This window comes from Protopterus annectens, chromosome 7.part0 (genome assembly GCF_019279795.1).
Source record: "Protopterus annectens isolate FY-2018-M chromosome 7.part0, PAN1.0, whole genome shotgun sequence".
Taxonomy (NCBI): domain Eukaryota; kingdom Metazoa; phylum Chordata; order Ceratodontiformes; family Protopteridae; genus Protopterus; species Protopterus annectens.
Genome location: NC_056739.1, coordinates 331,700,473 through 331,723,038, shown reverse-complemented (window position 1 = coordinate 331,723,038; position 22,566 = coordinate 331,700,473). Strand labels below are relative to the sequence as shown.

General features: G+C 38.0%; 1 protein-coding gene across 3 annotated transcripts in view; it reads left to right on the top strand.

Annotated features, from left to right (window-relative positions):
- Positions 1 to 15,195, top strand: part of KCNC4 (potassium voltage-gated channel subfamily C member 4) — a 541,475-nt gene extending 526,280 nt beyond the window's left edge. For all 3 annotated transcript variants that reach the window (XM_044076902.1, XM_044076904.1, XM_044076903.1), the window contains exon 5: positions 13,989 to 15,195. In XM_044076902.1, coding sequence (XP_043932837.1) covers positions 13,989 to 14,050 — 62 coding nt within the window. In that variant the 3' untranslated portion in view covers positions 14,051 to 15,195. The remainder of the gene's footprint in view (positions 1 to 13,988) is intronic.
- Positions 15,196 to 22,566: the final 7,371 nt, after the last annotated feature.

Here is a 22,566-nt window from a genome sequence, read left to right as displayed (position 1 = left end):
CAACCCAGGATTAACATGGCTAGTCTTATAAAGGCTAGTAATGCCTAGCTTAGTGATCTCCTATGAGCCTGATCAAGATGTACTACTCTGTTTTTTTCTTTAATGAAAAGCCTGTAAAAATCCCTCATCTATTATAAGATCACAAGAAAATAAAACAGCCATATATGACTGCCCTGAGCATATGGGTCACTTCATAGATGGTGTACTTACATGCCTGCTTCATAGTTTAGTGTTAATGCTCTAGTGTACTTTATAATATCCTAACTGTACATTTCCTTAATGCACAATAAATATACTCTTGTCACTCAGACAAAATGCTCTGAATGCTCTCAATCCATATTCGGCTTTCATAATGGCATTTTTGGAACGTAGTCAGTTGTTGCACATGAATATAGGCATTTCATATCAGCCTTAAAACAAATGTGCAGGGATTTCACTGCTTGTCCAGGTTTTGTATTTAGGCTGAACAAAGGTATAATATTATAGTAGGGATGTGAACACCAGTTTTACATTTCTTTGCTGTAATGCTGAATATAAACAGATGCAGATATGACAGTTTCGGAAAATATTCCTAAGCTCTATATAGATATATATATATATATATATATATATATATATATATATATATATATATATATATATATATATAGCATGTCTTAGGCACTACCAAGGTTTACAACATATTCTTGAAGATTATATTTAATGTGTTTTACTAACTACTGGGGCTTCATGATTTGACAGAATGTGAAAGTGTGAATGTTATATGCTACTAAAAAAATGGAATGCATGTAGGTTTAAAAAAGCAAATACCGTTTTTATGTATTTCTGTAGAAAGCAAAATGATGGATCATGAATGTTGTATATGTTTTGTACATGCTCATTAACTCATTAACTACCTGCTCAAAAAAAAAAAAAAAAAAACACAGATCCTGCTTTTTGTGTGTCATGGCTCAGAGTTCTGTTTGATGTCACATTCCTGGTCACTACATTTATGTCTTTCACTTTCTTCATAAGTCAGTATTCCCACATATAATTCGTGGATCCTCACAAAAAAGGTATCACTTTATTGAGAACTACTGTTTTCTCACTTATGAGCATTAAGCATTTACTTCCCCCACCCCATTGTATTTTGCTTAAAGAAAATGCAAGCATTATTTCCTAATGACTTGTGTTCAGGCCATCCTTTAGTTTGATTAAAATGAAGGGAAAAAACTAAAATATACCACAGAGCAACTAGACCCCAACGGTTTCATTGGATTTATCAGCCCCTAGATCCCACAGTTTAATCCACTTATTTTCTACAGAGCAATTGCAGTACAGTCTTGGCCACACCCATTGAAATGCCATGTGTTTTGTTACAACCATTCCACCTACTTTGGTTATCTGAAAATGTTGCATCTCTAAACATCACATACTTAGACAAATGCATCTACAGAGTTTGTTTATATGGTGTACATTATGCTTGACTGCACACACAATATGGAAATATGAGAACCTAGTAGAAGTGCAGTCCTTAAAAAAATATGTCACTGGTCACTAAAAGGGAGTTCACTAATGCTTTTAGCCATAGCTAAACCTACCATTAGAGCTGTCCCAACTAAGGGTCAATACACCATTTGTACCTGCAACTTGTATATTTACTGTATGCAGTTAAAAATGTGCAAATAGAGTATGTTGATAAATTATAGAAAAAAATTGTCTTTTAGGCCAAGAAAAGCAGTCATGGTTGCTGCATATGGAAACATACTATAGACGTTATCACTTATAAATACAGTGGGTCACAACTTAAATTTCTATGAATGTGTTACTCGTCCCTGTCTAACATAGATGACAAGTGGGGGGGGGGGGGTAGTTTGTTTAGATGCTTTATTACATAGAAACACTTCAGGATGGATAGCAGCATCCTAAAATATAAACAAACACACACACACACACGCGCGCGCACACACACACACACACACACACACACACACACACACACACACACACACACTTGTTGTGAAAGTTACAAAGTAATAGGAAATATATTATGAGTCACTATATCAAGGATCAGTGGTGTAGCATTGCCCATGTATACTACCCATGTTAAATGTAAGGCAGAATATAATTACACATTATTGACACTAGCAAAAAAGAACCTTGTTCTAGCCTAATGACACAGAGTGATAAAGACACGTGAAATACCCAAGTATTCCAATTATGACTTAGAAGCTTGACATTGCAGGTAAGGAATACCCATCCTGGGGTGAGGGTGTGCACTCAGATGCACCATTGTGGTTGATCCCTGCTAGAGGCTAAGCATGTACTGGAGTATTGCCTTCATGGCGACAGGACTGAATCACAGAGGCATGGATATATCAGTGTAGCCCTCTGCATGCCTATGAGTGTGTCCTTAGAAAGCAAAAACGTTCATTGGCCACAGTATGATGCTGCGACAGGCCTCCTTGATCTCCTTTCTGGTTCCAAACTTGTGTCAGGGTTAATCCAGGGGAGGATAGTCAGGTCTGACAGGCCTGATCTACAAGGAGAGCCCCTGGGGACAGCATCAGCTATGGGGTGAAAAAAATCCCAAAAAGATCTAGTTATGAAGCTTAAAGGAGGCCGAAATGTGTTTGCTAGAAAACTCTACAGAATGGCTTTTAAAGTATAGATGCTTATGAGGTGATTTGATTTGTGCATCCAAAGCTAAGATAAATCACTTCCTTTTAGAATGTCTAAGTCTTGCCAAACGTAAAATTTTGTAGACCACTAAGTAGTAATAAGTATGTAACATATTGTTTTTTTGGAAAGGAATCTAGGAAAATATGTTGCCATATAATATTGAGTTGAGCAACAATCTAGCACTATTTAACTAAGTTACATAAACATTTTGTTGATAGCTGTTACAGAATGAAATCATCATGGATCTCATAAACAGAGACATTGGGAACATCCAAACACTGGACCCTACCCAGTTCGGCTTTGTTAAGGGCAGATCATGCCGCCTAAACCTGGTGGACTTCTTTGAGACAGTTACCAAGGTTATAGATGAAGGAAAGGTGGTACACACAGCCTACCTAGACCTCGCAAAGGCCTTCAACACCAGTCCCCATTCAGGTATTATAGACAAGCTCACCAGCCTGAACTTAAACCCCTACGTCACGAGATGGGTTGCCAACTGGCTCACGGACAGAACCCACATGGTAAGAGTTGTGGGAGCTAGGTCTGACTCTAAACCGGTTACAAGTGGGATTCCCCAGGGCTCAGTCCTAGGACCCCTCCTGTTTGGCATATACTTCTCAGAGGTACAGGCAAGCACAGAAGGACTATGGCTGACCAAGTTCGCAGACGACTGCAAACTAGGGGCTATAATTGACTCTCCGGCAGACAAAGACATCCTCCAAAAGGGCTCACTGAGACAGATACCTGGTGTCAAAACCATGGCCTCAAGCTAAATGCCAAAAAGTGTATAGTCATCCTCTTTGAAAAAAAAAAGTACCCACAAACTACCACATAGGTGGTAGCCCCCTAAATACAGAAGACGTAATAAGGGATCTGTGGACCCAAGTAGATAGTAACCTCTCCTATGATAATCACATTGCTAAAGTAGTTAGAAAATCCTTCTATGTGGCCCACCTAATCACAAAAGGGTTTGCATCCAGATCAAAAGAGGTCATTGTGCCCCTCTAAGCATCACTCATCAGACCCATCATAGAGTGCAAAGTCCCATTTGGGATGTACCTTACAAGACACTTGCAACAGCTGGAAAGACCACAGAAGTACCTCACCAAGAGGATCACTGGCCTCAAACAGATGCCCTATGCAGCTTGACTGAAGAAACTCCAGCTGTTCTCAGTTGCATACCGCCTGCTCAGAGGTGATCTCTGCCTGACATACAAGGTCATGTCCAACCCAGAATTGATGGACATGCTCCACCTAAAGAAAACCATATCCCCTCGAGCCACATGCTCTAGGGATCTAAACCTCACCACAACAATAAATAGGACGTGCTGGAGGGATAGATTCCTGTCCCAGAGACTTCCCATGCTCTGGAACAAGATTCCAGTCTACATTAGGCAGAGCTCCTCGCTAACCAGCTTTAAGAGAAACCTTGATGAGTGGATGGGAAACAGAAAGTTTACCCTGGGGATCACTTCAATGGCTGTGCTGGACAGAGGCACAGGGGACTAATCTAAGGGGGCAGTGAAAGCCAACACATTCCGGCTAGGCTTAAAAATGCCTTCAGGCAGATAGCCTAGTACCTACCTATGAACCTATGAAATAGGCAGGTGATATGATAAAACAGACTATGTCAATTAAATCAAGAGGTGCAGATTACTACCTATATAGTTTGTGCACAAGTGTGTATTTCTGAACAGACATCAATTGCATGAAAGAGTTCTCAGTTGTAAATATAAATACTCTGTCTTGGTTACAGTTCTGTGGTACATTTCTATACCCATACAGGATTTATACATTAGTTCAGGCTGAAATTTCAAAATTCTGAGGGCAATCTTCCCCCACCTCACCCCCATCTTGCAGCAACTTGTGGGTAAGAATATGAATGTTCAAGTACAAAGGCATGTCCCCACCTTCCTTACATGAGGTGGGTTGAGGGTGATGCCACCCACAAACAATGGCCAAAAATATATTTTTGGTTTCATGTTAGTTTTGCTCTCTGAATCTTGTGTTTTATAACTTTATAACTTTGACTTCTGAAATATCATGTGATACATACTCCATAACCCACATACTGATACTCCCTCTCTGGTCTACTTTATCTGGCAGTGGGCAGACTACTTAAGCCACATCCCTTCTGTTCAAGGACAAGTGACTTGGTAGTAATATTGCAATCTTCTATTAATCTCATAATTCAGAATTTCAAAGTTCTGAGACCAGGTATAACAATGGCATTAATATTAATTTCTGGACAGTTATGATACAAGTTGTCAACAATTATTATGTTGACCATTATCGCTACAATGTGGTTTACCCAGAGTTACTTTCCATTACTGTATTTTGTGTTAGGTGACTACATGATTTCAGTTTGTGGGGATAGTATTTTCACTCTTGATGGATGTTTTTTTCTTTTTTTACCCCTGACAGTTGTGTGGGCATGAAGCATGGGGAATCTGAGATGTTGAGATCTGAAGTCTCCCACCTAGATAGTACAGGAGACCTTATCTGCAAAAAAAAAAAAAAAAAGTTACAAGTGTTTTCACTTGCTAGGTGCAGGTCAGTTTTTTATATCCTTCTGGGTCACTGAGTCTGTGTTTTGGCATAGGGGGTATGAGTCTACTTCCTGCAGTGGAAACTTTTCTGCTGAATATTTTCATGGAGGGCTTCATCCCCTTATTCAGCATGCAGGTGAGCTTCTCTCAAGCAGTGTCTTACTGATCAATCATATCTGTGCATTTCTACAGCCTGCAAATATGAACAGTCATATAACTCTCCATATTCAGTCTCAAACATTCATAAATTAAAAGTCTGAGCCTTGGTCCTCAACGTGTTTCCCAAAATGAAGCCATGGTGGGCCTACAAGACTGCAAAAAAGGAAGTGAACACATTGTTTTCTGTGTTTCTGCAGTGTTCATTATGCCATAAGAATAAACAGTGCCTGAGCCAGAGCTGTGCTGCAGAGGGATAAAGCCCTAACTACGGACCAGGTGACCTGGGGTCAATTAGTGACTCGGGCATCTGTGGTGCTGACAGGGAGGCATGGCAAATAAAAGTAGATCATATCCCCTAACCCAGCAGCAATAGTCAACAGCATCCAACGTCAGCCCCAGCTCACTCTGGAAAGTCCAGGGTATGAAGGAAAATCAAGTAGATATGGCAATGGATGAGGTAACTGGGACAGTGGGAACGAATGAAGCAAGGTAAGAATTTGCAGTGCCCGTTTGGTGCAGTGTTTTATAGGCATTCATTCCTTGTTTAATTAACTGCTTAATCCAGTTCAAGGATTCAGGGAAGCCAGCATATGTCCAGATGCTTACTGGTTTTCAAGATGGAAAAATGAAGTTGCCATTGCATTGCAAGATGCATGCACAAGTGCAGTCCCTCAAGTACTGCGTGCACACCTACCTATAGGCACCTTGGAGGACTGCCGGTTTTGACAGTATGTCTATGTGATGTGCAGGAACTGGGTGTGAAGGCTCCTCATCAAAGGTACCTTATCCAAGAGCCAGACTAGGCAGCAAAGTGCTGTGAGACCCCAGGACTAGCAGGTGCAGCACTTTGCTGCAAGAAGGGCTCTTCAGCACACTGCAAATCTTATTTCAAAGTTTAATTTGGCATCTTTTAAGTCAAAAGGTTCCACTTATCTGAAAAGTGTGAGCTTTTGTGATATGTTAGTGTATACATTTCTAGAAATGGGCTTATGCCAGAAATTTGGACTGCAAACTCCTAAGGTAGGATGCATATTACTGAATATTGCATTGTTGTAGCAGTACTTCACTGTCCATATGTATTCCATTTGTTCTTCTGGCCTGGATTGTAGCTTCACAATGTCCAGGGAGAACTAATTCACTCACCAGGTTAATAAACCAATAAATAACACACACATGCCATTATAGCAAAGTTTGTGGCTAAAAATGTCTGCAATGACCAGTTCACTTGCTCGAATAACTAATGAATAAGGCTGCAATGGATATATTAAGTCTTGGACTAAGTGTGTGCTCATACACACCATGCTTCTGGCATCCATCACCCCCCACCCCACCCCAGCCCTAAAGACATTGTAGTAGTGCTTTACCCTGCTTGGCTGCAGCCACAAACACCAATCACACAGACAGCACTAATGTTCACATGTTCCCGTAGTACAGTAGTGAGGGATATGGCCACTTTATTTTATCCCACCTAGCCCATCTTTGTGGAGATCCAGATTTGCTCCTAACCTGAGATTGGTGAAGACTTCATTTTTCTAAGAAAGAACAAGACTGTTCAGGCTAAAACTGTGACAGCATTTAACAAATTATTAGCTGAACTATAAGTAATAATTTGTAAACTAAAATGAGACAGAAGTAAGCTACATTTCAATTTACAAAATATCTCTTTTCAGCCCTGAAATGAGCTCAATGAACTTTAATCTTCTCAAATTCCTTAAGGTGAAGGGGACTAAATTTATTGCCAAGGTGTACAATGAATTGTCAATCTAGATGTTTTTTTTTTTATGCAAAAACTTTCTACTCAAAAAATGTACAAAAATCTAACTGCAAAGGCAATCATGTACATGTACAAGCATGTATGTTAGTGGTATCCAACAATAAAATATAGTTGTTTGCTAGTAGTATTTCCCACCCCACATTACACCTCACAGGAGAGCCCAAGCTGATGCTCAGGCTGGTAGGGGGAATGGAGTATTTTTCTGACTTCAGTTTGTAGGGCTAATACGAAGTTCATATGAAAACTTTTATGACCTGTAATAAAAAAAGTGCCTGTAATGTATGTTGCACTGTCATGGGTATGAAGGGAATAAGTGTTTTTTCTGTTTAGAAATTTAAAAATCATACTAAATGTAGAAGTTAGCCCTGAATACCTGTTGTCATACTGTGTTGATAGGGATGTCCAGAGCATTTCCGAGAATTTAGTTACAAAGCCATTCAAGGAAACTTCAGAAGTTACCGTGAATGTTGGAATTTTTTTTATAGTTTATAGTTTTAGTAGCTGTGACTTTCAAAATCAGTAGGGTGGCACAGTGGCACAGTACATAGCATTGTTGCCTCACAACAAGAGGTTTCCTGGTTTAATTCTTTGCTGAGGCGCCTTCTGTGTGGACTCAGCATGTCCTCCCCATGTTCATGTGAATTTCCTTCCACATTCCAGAGACATGCAGTAGGTGGATTGGGCTATCTAAATTGGCCATAGGTGTGAGTGTGTGTGCAAGTGCGTGGTGTGGATGACCATTGTGTCGGGAAATAGCGATGTTATATTAACAGGTGCTAATAAGAACAGTGCACCACCCATGGTAGAGTGGGACAATGGTATAGTCCGTCAACTGATAAGCGGAAACCAGATGGAATCAACGGATTTCTTACAGACACCCCAGGCTTTGCATATTCAAGGCGCTGGCCAAGATAAACTTTTGACTTTGGGAAACGATAATCATTTTACACCATCAACGTCTTTTCAAGACTGGTTCCAGGGCAAGCCTAGTTTTCATTTCCATGAAGGCAGTTCCACCACTATGGTTTATAACAGCACTTACTCGGACAATAGGGCAGCACTACAAACGTCCTTATACAGGTACAAAAGCTTACAATTGGATAATTTGTACCTGAATGAATGCCTTAAAAAATGGATAGTCCCAAAAGGGCTCCGTTTATTTAAATATCCAAATAATGTAACTTTTGGTAGTGATTTTTACAAAGAATTGGTCAGAGCCTTTGACAATTGTGGACTTGAAATAGTGCAAGCTATTATTAACAAAAATGAAAGAGACATTGGTAAATTGCACAAAGACATAGATAGATACAATGATGTTGTGGTTAATGATTTGTTGTTTACTGTCGAATTGGAAAAGAAAAATACTATGATATTAGAACTCAGATTGATAAAAAATGTGATGAAATTCTTAAAAGAAAGTATAAGAAGCTCAGTAGAGATATTAAGGAATATCAGGAGGGACGCCAGTACCCAGCACCTCCACCTATACGTTCTGGTAATTATAGAGACAGATATGATAACAATATTTCTAATAACAATGATTTAGTACAAGATGAAGAAAATTATGGTGATGAAGAGGTTAATGATAATCATTATGTTCAGCAACCCCTTCCAAGGAGGTCAGAGAGAATACGCAATCAGCGTAACAATCAAGATTCTAACCATTTTTCTCCGGGCCATTACCCTTACAGGGGGGAGGGGGGTACAACAGGAATGCAAAACAGAATGGGAACCAGAAATGGTAAAGGGAATACCAGCTATTGTTGTTGAACAGGAAAGAGATAATTTTTGTGTTCTTAGTAGAGCTGGTTATTATATATATAATTACAGTGACCTTATAGTCACTGATACATTCTTTGATCTGTTTACTAAAGGTTTTAAGTATGTGCCGCAAAAGAACAGCAACATTGCTAAGGTCATTTTGGACCTTAAAATGTTCATAAGAAAACTTAATTTGGAGAATCTATTTGGCAATACTACACACGCTATTTCCTTTCCTACTAGGTCTAGTATTTACAACCCCCCTATGCACCCCCAATTGAGGAATCTTGAGAACAGAATTGAACAGCAAATAAGGAAAGCCACTAGAAATAACAGATTTTCTCCCAGTTTGATCACTGGTGAAAATGATCTGCTCCTTGAATTAAGCCACAACCCCAACATCAGAGTTATGGAGCCAGATAAGGGGGGGTGGCACTGTCCTTATGGACAAAATTATGTATGAAAGTAAAATGTATGCAGTGTTAAATGATGACACACGTTATACACCTGTTTCTATTAATGAAATCCATATTTCTTATAAAAAAATAGATTCAGCTATTAAGGATCTATTTGATCAGGGAGTTATAGATTATAGTACATACCGGTATTTAGAAAATGAGAATCCAAGGGTGCCAGTCATATTTGGAGTATCCAAAATTCATAAAGATATCGAGGATCCACCCTTAAGGCCCATTGTAGCTGCTCAGGGATCAAAGATTTCACCTCTTTCTAAGTTTTTGGACTGAAAACTTAAATTTTTGTGGTGCAAGGAGCATCATTTACTTAAAGACTCCTGGGAATTTTTATGTAAAGTCATGCCGGAGTTTAATGTACCCACTTTACAGTTTCTTACCATAGATGTAGTTGATCTTTTCTCTGTTATACCTCATGAGAAGGGACTACTCTGGTTAGAAGAAGCTCTTAGAGAAGGCCCATAGGCTAAGGAGAATGATATCTTTTTAACTTTGGAGCTGGCAGATTTAGTATTACGTAACAACTTTATTTTTCTGGTGAATATTTCAAACAGACATCTGGAGTGGCTATGGGTGCCAATTGTGCACCTACTTATGCTGATATCATTTTGTCTGTTTGGGAGAAGAAATATATAATAAACAGTGAATATAAAAACAATTGGATATTTTATTCAAGGTTTTTGGATGACATTTGTATTTTCTGGACAGGGTTAAGTGGTACTATAGTGGAATTCATGGATTATCTAAATTCTACTACTGATTTTTTTACCTTTACATACCAAGTTAATTCTGGAAGAGTTAATTATTTAGATGTGTCATTAAGTATCCACGATAATGGTTTTAAATCATCCATTTATAGAAAACCAATTTTTTCCAACAGTTACATTCACTATAAAAGTTTACATCCTGGACACCAGAAAAAGGGCATTGTCAAGGGCCAGTTTGTAAGGGCATCCCGTATGACATCAGACGATATGGATTATTAATTAGAATGCCTTAAACTTACTGAGACGTTTCAAGAATGGGGTTACCCTGAAGAATTTATTATTAATATCTGTCAGGAGGTCCAGGAAGGTAGGGATACCAAGTATTGACCCATTTTAGGTATAGGGGAATTGGAAAAACCCAAAGGAGAAGGTGGGCCAAATGAACCTCAGTTAGAGTTTAACAAGGCTTTTATTACTGAGTATAGTGCTAATTCTGGCACCATTAGAAATATTATTGAACGAGAATGGGACACCTTTCGGGATATTACAGACCTTAATAATTTAAAAGGAAAAACTGTAAAAACGGTATTCCGAAAAGGGAGTAATATTAAGAACTTATTAGAATATGAACCCAGTACAAACAGATTTTCTAACCAATGTAAGGGTACATACAGGTGTGGTACATGCTTACAATGCAGATATATTTCCCATACGGACAAAATATTCCTTTCAGCTAGAAATAGATGAATAAGGTCAACAAAGTTTTCAAATTGCAACAGTCAAGGGGTAATATACCTAGCGTTTTGTCAATTATGTCAAGCATTCTATGTTGGCAAAACTGAGAGACACCTCAAGAGGAGAATATATGAACATCTTTATGAAATCCAGAAAGAGAATTCCAACAATGCCCTTTATTGACACATTTTAGTTTGTCCAAGGGCAAGATATGAATTTTTTGTTTTAGAAATTATTGCCCGAGATAACAGGGGTGGTCCCTGGGAGACGAAATTGGAACATAGGGAAACTTACTGGCAGATTTTACTGGAAGCAAATAGGGTTCCAGGTTTAAATGACACTATGTCCATAGTACCTCTTCTTAAATTAAAAGCTGGGAGACTATGACATTCTGTTTTCCTTATGTTTTATAAACTGTTATTTTAGGGTATCTCTATGTGTATACAATTTTAAATATATATGTATTTTAAATATCCCATGTTTATATATATGTATTTAACATATTTTGTTTAATTTTCAAGTTATGATACATATTTATTAAGTGTTTTTTAAATGTAGTATTTTATTTAGGGGTAGTTGGTGTTTGTACTTCTTTAAATCTTTATTAATTAATTGGTTAACTGATTGTATTATTATATATAAGCCAGTTTTTGAGTAACCATCATGTATCTGATGAAGTCAAGGATTTGCATTGACGAAAACATTTGATTGTAATTTGCTGACGTTAATAAAGCAAGTGGTTGCGGTCTTCCCTCACTGATTTTTTGGATTATTTGTTTTTTTTTATATCAGTAGAGCCTCCGTTTTGGTTTTGTTTGTGGTGTGAATGAACTACCTTTGCAGGGCTAGCCACCATGTGGTGTAAACCTTGGATGTAGATGATTGTCACTGTTGACACTGATGGATTTCAAAATCAGTAAAAGCTTGTAGTGCATATAAAAAGCCGTTATAAAGTAGGTAGTCAGTCTGTGTTTGCTGTTTGCTAAAATATTATCCAACTGTGTTTAACAAAACAATTATGTCAGTATGTCAGACATATGACAGGAGAGACCTGTGCTTGTATCATTGCAGGTCTTGTAAGTATTTTTTAAACACAAATTATTACAAAGGGTCACAACTGTAAATACCTATGCAAACGTGGACATGGAAGCTCAATGATAGATTCTATTATGCAGATTTGTACATGATCTTTAAATATTCATTGCAGCAATTAAAGTAAATTAAAAGGTTACAGCTCATCTCTGCAGAAATCAACCAGTAAAGGAGTATCATTATCAGTGTCCTGACTTCATCACCAAAAGTTACAGGTGAAGGTAATATAGTTCTAAACTACAAGAAGAAATGAACTCTAAAAATGAATAGACCAAGAAAAAGGCAGTGGCAACATCTGAACACAAAGAGATATATGTGTGCTCATGTCTATTATATAAACACACACACACACACACACACACACACACACACACACACACACACACACACACACACACACACACACACACTTGCTACAGATGTAAAATACAACAAAACTGGTATTGACCACCAAATCACAATGCAGGTATGTGATTTGTGAAATAGTAATTTCTTCTGATGGACATTTTATATTTTATTTTATTTGCTAAGTGGTAAGCTTGCTGGATACAAGTGCCCCTTTTCAGAGGTGACTTGGATAGTATTCTCCAAGTAAATGACTTGCTCAGAACCATGCAGTACTCAAGCGGAATTTGTGGGACTCAAAACTGTAGACTACTGGTTGAATGTCATTCACAGCTCATAGCCATAATCCCCTGAGCTAAATTACCAGAAAACATCAGTATTCCAGAAAGTCTTTCAGTTTCTAATATGTAATATTTCAAAATGATGTGCTAAAATTAGAAGCTATAATAAACCAATTTATCTTTATTTCCCATGTATCCATTACTTGCTGATGCAGATTACCATATAAAATGGTGACTTCAGTCTGTCACATCAGGGAGACAGGAACTTCATTCCACACTGCATTTTAGCTAGTTGTAGGACAATTAAAACATAATGGAAGCATTACAATTAATTTGTGCTCACTGTACTTAGTTTTTACTTTGTAGCAAATTATTTTGTAGTTGTCTATACACAGGGCTTATTTACAAAGTTTCCATGTCATAAGGTTAAGGGTTAAATATATTATATCATCTAGATCCTGGCAGTTTTAGGTGCTATGAAGCAAATCTAAAGAAGCAGATGTTAAGCTAGTATTGATCATCATTTGAGTTGCCATATTTTGAGAAGTAAGGGAGGAAATATGCACCCAGAAAGGCATTGTGAGGTTGAGCCTTCACACCAGTTGCCATTGTAATACATTGCCCCAGAGAGTGGTAGAGCAGCACACAGAAGCTTGAAGCCACAGTTGTTCCTAGTGTTATAAAGCTGCCAAACTTGGATCATTTTTGTTCTGTGGGCTCACCTTATTTATTTCAAGTTAAGAAAAATATCACATCAACTCCTTCTCAATCATTAATGTCGACCCTACTGTTATTCAAAACAAAGTTACAAGAGTAGAAAAAAAAGATATACTGATTTTGACTTGAAATATAATAAATATGGCAGTTAGCTCAGAGGACTAGAGCTCTGAGCTCTTAAAGAGCTGCATCCTGTGGCAAGAGTACAGGGTTTTTGTTCCTTCCACTTTCATTTCCCTATTGTGTGATTTGGAGCTAATAACATAACCCAGGAGTGCTCCCAGGTCATCCATGAAGCAAGGCAGTTGTTGATTAGCTAAGCCCACCTGGCACAACTAGGCAAAACAAAAACAGTGCATAACTAAAATGAATTGTCTTTTCGCCCCTCGGAATTAAAACAAAACGTTACTATCTGTGTTATCAAATGCCTTGGTCTGCTTTACATTAACTCCACCTCTGAACCACAGGTAACTGGTTACCAGTTCAGTTCTAAAGCAGCTGGAATAATGAAGTGGTATATAATAATTTAAAAACAAGGTGTCTTGCTTTATAAAATGTGATTATCTGACCCACTAAGCATGCTTTTTGCTGGATTTTTATTTTTATTTTACTGCAATTATTCAAAGTGTTTTTGCAAAATGTGACATTTAAGAATTAATATTTGCTTTTGGCTCCTCTGGGAGCTAGGAGATAAATCTTCTGTGGATTTTAATAACTGTATTCTCTAAACACAGATAACTGCAAAGAGGCCCTCACATCTAATTACTCTCCAGCGGAGGTTCTCACACTGTCTTAAGAGATTCAACTCATGGCTCACCAGGCAATCCTGAAAGTGGCACATACAGCGAGCAAACAAGAACTGAAAGAAAATGAATGTGGAACTCAACTGTACGCACCGAGAATCAACCTTGAATTCATAAAATAACCTGATTCTTTCTGTTGGACTATAATATAGCTGGTGGGAAAGTCCAAAAATAGACCTGTTGGTCAGAAATCCTGATGCATTATATTGTACATAGACTGTATTCATATCCATTATTGTATAATGCAGGAAGATATCATGTCTCTGTATAAATATGTATTATGACAAGCATATAGGTCTGTTTATTTTGCTAATATATATGTAAAAGTAAAAGTTAACATCTTATGAGACATTACTTCAGTCATATTCGGCAACAATATTTAAACCTCTCCATTCTGCTGTACTATTTGATATTTACTATGCTGGATATATTATTACCAGATGTACTTCACCAAGTGAGTGGTGGTCCATATGTACTGTATCCATACGCAAGACCACTGCATCACTAAAGTTGGTGGTCATCGTCTTTATCACTATTATACATGAATGTCCTTAGGTAGGGTGAGGCAGACAACCTGTGTATGTACCAATGTAATATACAATGTTTTAAATGTGAATTTCTTTATTAAGTGATTTAATACTTTGATGTTATCAGTGTTAATCATACAGGGTCCCCCCAAAAGATATGTACCTGTTATGGACTCCAAGACAGAAAATAAAAGGGGGTTGTGAAACAGACACAGTCCACTAGTAAGCTGCTTATGACTGAATGGATTTTCCTATGATATATGCATAAGATGGAGGCAGCTGTTATGCTAGGATGTCAGGTTATGGGAATGAATGTAAAAAGTACATTTCCGGTGTCATTCTAGAGCAGCAATCATTTATATTAACTCATTGTTTATTATGTCTTCCTTCTCTTTTGGTGGTAATCTTTCAGACAATGACTCGGAAAATGTTTTATTCATTTTTTGCACTATCAGTAAACTTGAAGTCTTGTCCTAAACCTGTTTTTATTTCTGTCTACTGATTGGCTGTAAGATGCAAGTCTGTGTGTTTTAGCACTTGTGATTCTGTCTGTTTTATGCATGCCTCTCTCTCTGCAGGACTAAAACCCTAATAAAGAGATGTGGCTGGTATCAAGTGTTTTAAGTGTGTCATTGTCTTTGGGTCAATGTACTGTGCTTGCAATATTTTAGGAGGTACCTTTCAGTTCATTTCATTTGACTGTTCATCTCTTTTCTGTTACAGACCCTTTATTACATGTACTGAGCAAAACTGCATTAATGCTACAGGTTTTACTGATTATTCTGATCGTCTAAAGTGGAAACAATCACTTCAGAATTCACGTCAGTCATAATTCCATTTCCTCAGGCACCAGCACCAAAATGGAAAGAGACCTGTAAATGTTGTCATAGCAGGCTTTTGTCATATGTATAATATTAAATCAGAGACCATCCCTAATGTAGGTGACAACCATAGCTTCCGGCTGAAATCCATAGCTTTCTTTTTAAGCCATCCCTAGCTGTAAACCTTACTCCCCATTTCTCACCATGCATGGAAAATAACTATAACATCAACTCTTACTCTTTCGAAGTTCAGTTCCAATCATAAATGTTATCATAATAGTAGATTCAACCTTATCCCCAAGTATGGCAACTGTATTAAGACCAAATATAACCTAGAATCAATACTAAGCTTGGGCATAGAGAGTAATTACTGTTGTTGTGCAGTCAGACTTAAAGCTTTCTTTAAGAAAAGATTTGTCATCCTAGTTAGGATAAGGGCAACATTAAGCGGTATAAGAAAGTTTTGCATAAGGCCAAGGCTTAGTCTTAATAGAGTTAACATTAACTTGTCTTAGTATCAGGATTAGCAACAGAATCAATGATTTATTAATCTAGTATGGAAATAAATCTATTGACATATTTCAGCCCTAGTCAAGACCAAACACCAACAAACAACCATAAGTATAACTTGCAAATTAGAAGCACAGATCATAGTAAATCAAACGGACAAAACTTGATGCAGAACAAAGAGAGATATCAATTTGGGTGGCTACATTCCATTAGATAACAGACAGAAAATGTTTTTGAAAAAAGTTTGGCTATGACTCCTTTCATCCTGTTTTATACCATAACTACAACACTGCAATGTATACATATTCTAAATACACCACTGCAGGTTTCCTTCTAGAATAGTAAATGTGTACTTTCTTTTTCTAAATCTGTGGTTTCTACTTTAAATTGATGATACTGTAATAGTTCTCCACATCTTAGCTGAAAAGCATCGGCAGGTTAGGTCACTTATTCAGTTAACAGATATGAGACAAAAAATAAATAAATAGAAATTAGGATTGGCTTTGCACCTACTGGTTACGGTTATATTTAGGTTCTTAGGTAGCATTTAGTTTGCTGCTGGAGTTTCATGTGTAACTGTTGTGCTAGGATCACAAACTAAGGAGGGAGGCTAACATCTGTGACAAATTGTGGCGATCCTTAGAATTTTTTATTTGAATTAGTGTGCAATCAGTTGTATTTAGGTTTAGATAGTATAACACTAACAGTTTAACAGCTATCTTTATTATTAGTTTTCCATAGCTGGCATTAGAATTTATCTTGGAATTGTATTTAAACATGCAGTTACATATATTGTTTTCCCAAGACTATTAAACCCGGCTGTATCAGCATCTCTCTCTTCCCATCTTAGTACTATATTTTTTGAACAGAAAAGCACAGTCCTCAACACAGAAATCCTAGCATCATATTTTGATATACACAGTGGTAGGGAATACATTTGTACCGCTGCTTTAAAACTGTCTTTTGTGATAAACTCAGCCTGATTTTTAAGTACATTATCCCATCTCAGTACTTCTTGGATTTATACTTCATACCACCCAGGTCGAGTGGCCTCCGAAAGACGTGTAGAATGGGCGTGCCTTCGCTGAAGTTTGAACATTGGGCTGGCAATTCGGCACCGTAAAAATCGACTGCCAGTCATTAGCGGACCGGAGGTCCGCTGTGGCGACCCCTAACCGGGAAAAGCCAAAAAGAACAACCACCTATCATAAAGGTGGACTTCAAAATATATAGACATATTACTTTCAAGACTGCCAATGTGTCAGTGTCATGCTCGTGTGGGCACAACAATATGGGCATACATTTGTCTGGCAATATATTGGCTATATCCTGGGACTGGAATGCATGAGACTATGGATGAGCTCATTGTATTGTTGAACATTATTCATTAATTTTCTGGCACAAGTGAAGAATGCTTTATAGTTTCCTTTGGTAGCTTTAGTGACCTTAGACTCTGCTTTACATTTTCTAATAGTGCTTTTAAGTTATTTCCTGTCATGTTTCAGTGAGGTCTTGAGGTATGGGGTAGGGGTGGGGGTGGGGGGTGGAGATTTCTTACAACTTTTAATTATTTTTCTTCTTTTGGTCCACAAGTATAATGATATATAAGCTCCACTAGAGAAGTTAATTCCTGAATTTACTACTATATTTAGGGATTTGGGGTGGATGGGTGTGGACTTGTGTATGCAGCTGTTCAGATGCTAGTAAAACTTGAGGTAGATGTCATAGCCCTCTCAGCTGAATCCATTTGTGGGAGATTACTGAGAATTTTGCATAGGTCTTTATACAAGATAAATAGGTTAATGATGATGCTAATAATAATAATAATAATAATAATAATAATAATACCCATTTGTTAACCGAGTAGGCCCACTAAACATAATCCCTTTTCAGGGATGACCTGGTAACAATGTCTAGTTAAGTGACTTGCTCAAGGTCATGCAACAGGAAAATGAATATAATATGAGTAATTATATAATATGAATATATGAATAATTAGAATATGAAGGACAGCCATAGCAGGACTAGCAACCTAGTGGTGTAAAGCTTGACTGTAGATGATTGTCACAGTTGAAGTGACACCCAGACCCCATATGCAAAAAAAATGGTAAAGGGGTTGTGGACAGATGCAATACAAAAAGGAGGGCTGAGAGAAACAAAAACTCTGTACCTCAGGAACTACAGCTCACAGCCTTAACCCTCTACTCCAACTGCTAGATAAGTGATTTACCCTGGAGAATTCCCTAAAGATGGCCTCATTTAATAGTGGAGTACTATAATTAGGCCTGACAGCCAGGTTGACTGATTTGTGGTCAAGTTTACCAATATTTAGTGGTGAGGTGCAGGTAGGGGTTAAGTTGGCAAGGACCAGGTCAGGGATCTTAGACCTTATAGTGGATAGTTTTTAAATTTGCTCCAGTATATTGGTATTAAACTCTAGGAAATGCTGAGCATATCCATTTTTAGAAGTGTAAGTGTGACAGCCAATGCTTGAGTAATTAAGTCCCCTAGCAAAGAAGGTATTTGGTTTGATATTTAACCCCCTAGTTGCATTGAGTTAATTTCTGCGATCAGTGGGGGGACATCGATGGGGATATATAGCAATGAAGAAATAGTTGGATGTGCCAAGAGTGATTTGCATCTCCAAGTTAGAGTCATGGGTAATTTGAGATTAGATAATGGTGTTTTTCAGAAGTACTGTACATATACTCTCCCCATGTTACCCAATGGTCTGAAGGTGTTGCTACTGCTAAACACTGGTAGTGTCTTGTCACTGCACTGAAATCACATCTCTGTATTTACACAGAAATGAATGTGCTTGAGTTGCAGGAGGTATTCAAGTTCTGGTGTCTTTCTGTTTAAATTCCTAGCACTCAGTAGTACTACTACCATGTTGTTGTCAGAATTTGTTTCCGTCTGCTATATAGAAATGTTCAGTAGGGCGACTCTTCCTAAAACGGGCACCATGGGGCAGCAAAGGCTTTAGCCAGTATCGCAAGCTCTGGTATGAGGTGTAAGCCATCCTGAAAAAACAAGAAGTCGTCTACCATTGTATCTCATGCCATCACATAGTGGAGCCTCTTAGAATAATGCCAACTATTTAGCCAATTAAAGCCAATTATCTATCTTGCCTTGGTATCAAGGCATCACTCTTAGTGAAAGCAAAGTACTAAACAACAGTATCTTTCTTGCCTTTAACACATGCATAGTATGTTTACAACATGTCTCTCTCTCCATGCTCCTCGTGTGTGGGGGGTGTCTTAGGTCATTCACTCCCATGTGGGTTCAGTCATATGTCTGGTTTAATGGAGCTTAGGATCCCCTTGTGGAATGATGGGTCCTGTGACCAGACAAGAAGCTTAAACTAGTCAGCAGAAGACTTGTTGCAACTAGCCTAAAGCAACTCCCTTTCCCCCTTCAGTCCCAGGCCTCCAGGAGTTGCTAGCTGATTCTTGCTTCATCCATACTTCCATAACTCATTCTAATAATGTGTTCATTTGCCAGGTATCATCCCTATAGAAATAATTCTTTCATATACATCCACACACAATCTCATTTCCTAATAACTGTACCTTCTCTGCCATTGTGACTTTTTCCTTGAAAGGCCTGCAAAATAGCATATAAAACACATACTGTGGCATTACTTATGTTCAGTAATAAGACAGGACTACTTTCATATCCCGCGATTTCATTTCCCCAGATAAGCTCTAAAGCACTGGATATGTCGTTGCTCCTGCCACTTCATTTTGCATCTAATGAGTTATGATTCTTTTTGAGAATAACTCTCAAGTCCTCACTCTTGTTCTGGATTTTTCAAACTGACAAGACAGCTGCTATTCTTTATGAAGTTTTATAACTATGAAAGTTGAAATGGATGGGGCCCATTTTCAGTACAGTCCTATAACCCTGAGTGTACAATGAAAAAATAAATTTTAAATAATACTTAGAAATGGAACTAAAGAAATATTAAGAACAGAGAGCTAGGGTTAATTTGTTGCACAAGAAGTAACTAAAGATAAGAGCTACAGACATACAGGAAAATCTAGAAAAGCATAAATTAAAAAGGAAAAAAAATGAATCAGGCTTGTTAATTATCAACAGGTATAGAGATGATATGGTTGTTTTCTGAAGCCCTGGCTCAAGAATGAGACAGTTCTACAAAATGTGGAACAAAAACTGTTTATTTATTTAACATTTGTTTACTGGGAAAGTCCTACTTGCAACGAAGCCAATTTTCAGCGGAGACCCAAGGAAAAACACTCTAGACATATGTCTTTGTAACGTGGGAGGAAACCGGTGCACCCAGAGGAAACCCACACAAACACAGGGAGGCACCCCATCTGAGAATCGAACCAGAGAACGCCTTGCTGTGAGGTGACAATGATTCTGCTGTACCAATGTGCCATTCTTTAATATGATTGCTATGGGTGATGTGGAGGACAAACTCCCCAACACCTGCCATTTAAGGTCTTTGTCCCCTTGCACCTCAATACTAAAATTATAATCACCTCAGGGGTCATACCATTTCGGGGCAAAGGTAGAACTCTGCTGAAATATCCTGTTGTTGAAGTGAGATTTGGTGAAATGAGACTTGACAAAATGGGATATGATGAAAAGGTTATTCTAATTTGAATATGCTACTGTTGCAGGCAGAGCATTTTCATGCAGTTCCAAAATGATATGGCCATTTAGCATATAGATTTTGAAAACTCCTTTAAGTCTGTTTAGAAGAAATTTGACACCGTGTACAGTGGAAGTACATGCCAGAGCCGGTTAGCATGGCCAGAGATATATAAATCACAAAATCTATTTGTGAATTTGAGTATGCACGTGAGAATGTTACTCTGTGTGTACGGTGAGGATGTGGTTTATGTTGTTGCAGGATATCAGCAAGTAAGCGGTATCCGGGACAATACAGGAGTTTGTCAATGAACTGTGGAATTTAGTACAGGCTTTATTTCAGTTCAAACCATTACAAATTGTGAAGAAACAGAAGCAAGTTCCAACCCGCAGCAAATTCAGCATTCTGCTTCCTGCTCTAGGTTATTTGCACTTGCAAGGGATGAAGTGAACCTATCACTATCTAAAACAATGCTTCCAGTCTTCAGTCTCAGGATGTCCCTTCTCGTGATTGCATTCTTATCCATCATCAACCCCAACATTAGCATCACAAACAGATGTTCTTGTTTTCATTAACCTACATGAAGTCTACAGCAAACACATTGAAAACAGATGGGATCTGGGATCAATCTCTGTGAAGCACTACTTGTCACTGACTTTAAAAGCATTCCGTGACAATTGCATTGCTTCCTGTTCTTTAATTACTTCTGTACCTGTGTATACAGTGCACTGCTCACTCTTGTACCCCTCAACTTTTTAAGTAGGCAGGAAGAAAGGTGGACCAGCTCAGAGGCTTTGCTGGAACCCATCCAGATCATTTCCAGAGATACCAGTGTCTCCCCTCCCGATGGCACAATCACATCACTGGTTCTGGATAGTTGGACATGATGTCTGTGCTGAAACTAACTGAGAACTCCATTCTGTTCTAAGCTTGATTTCAACAGTGTGCCCATCATTCTGCTAACTACAGAGGACAGACTAACAATCTGTTAGTTTCATGGGTTCCTTCTTGTTTTACCCTTTTAGGATGGCACCACTAATACCACTTGCCTCTAATCCCCAAAAATAACCACATCTCTAAAATATAGAAATGTTCATTAAGAGTATCTACTAAAACCCCAGCAGTTATTTTATGACACTCACTGGGATCCTATCTGGCCCCTCCTGTTCATCTTCCATTCATAAATGCCTTTTCCACTTCTTTTTTTCCATGTCTAATTCTTTTTGTATTGCTCTCCCACATTTCCAGTCTTGTAGCTAAGCCTTCTGCTTCTTTGTTCAATACTGATGTGAAATATTTAGAAATATTCATTTAGATGAGGTTCTTGTGTGTTTTTAGCCTCCTTATAAATTCCCTAACTTAATTACCAAGCCTTTTGAACCAGTGTTTCTAATCATCATTTTGATAATTTCTGTTATGAGCATCACTCTGCAATCATCTGATCCCCTACAGTTCTAGGTAATGATCTTTGTTGCTTCTCACAGCCTCTTCATAGGAAGGCTTAATCACATGACCACTCTTCTACAGAATTAAACACTTCCAGGTCAAACACCTCTGTCATTTCTTTGTAATTACCTTAGATGCAATATTCCAGTCTGCCTCAGGCAATCTGAAGTTCCTTCAAAAAATAAATTACCATCTTGCTTCCCCTCCAAGCATATACTTGAACCTTGATTAGTCATCTTTACTTGTACTTGCATTTGTTGGCCTATAGAGGGAAGTTGATGATCCTGCTAGTTTCCTTTGTTCTGACTATACAATGGTGCATATGTAATGGTTTAACAAAGTATGCCACCTTCAATGAAAAATGTATTATAAGTGATACTTTAAAATAGTTTAGCTCATTATACCAGCACTCCAAAACACTGGACAAACACAACAGTTGGCAAGACATACTCAGCATGATACATTAATAGTAATAATCATATTTAAGCTTTTAATACATACATTCCTGCATCCTGGATTCATGCCGTGCATTCAGCTCATCGGGCAATGAGCACCCTTCAGCATTCATTGTCTCAGTAGCAAGT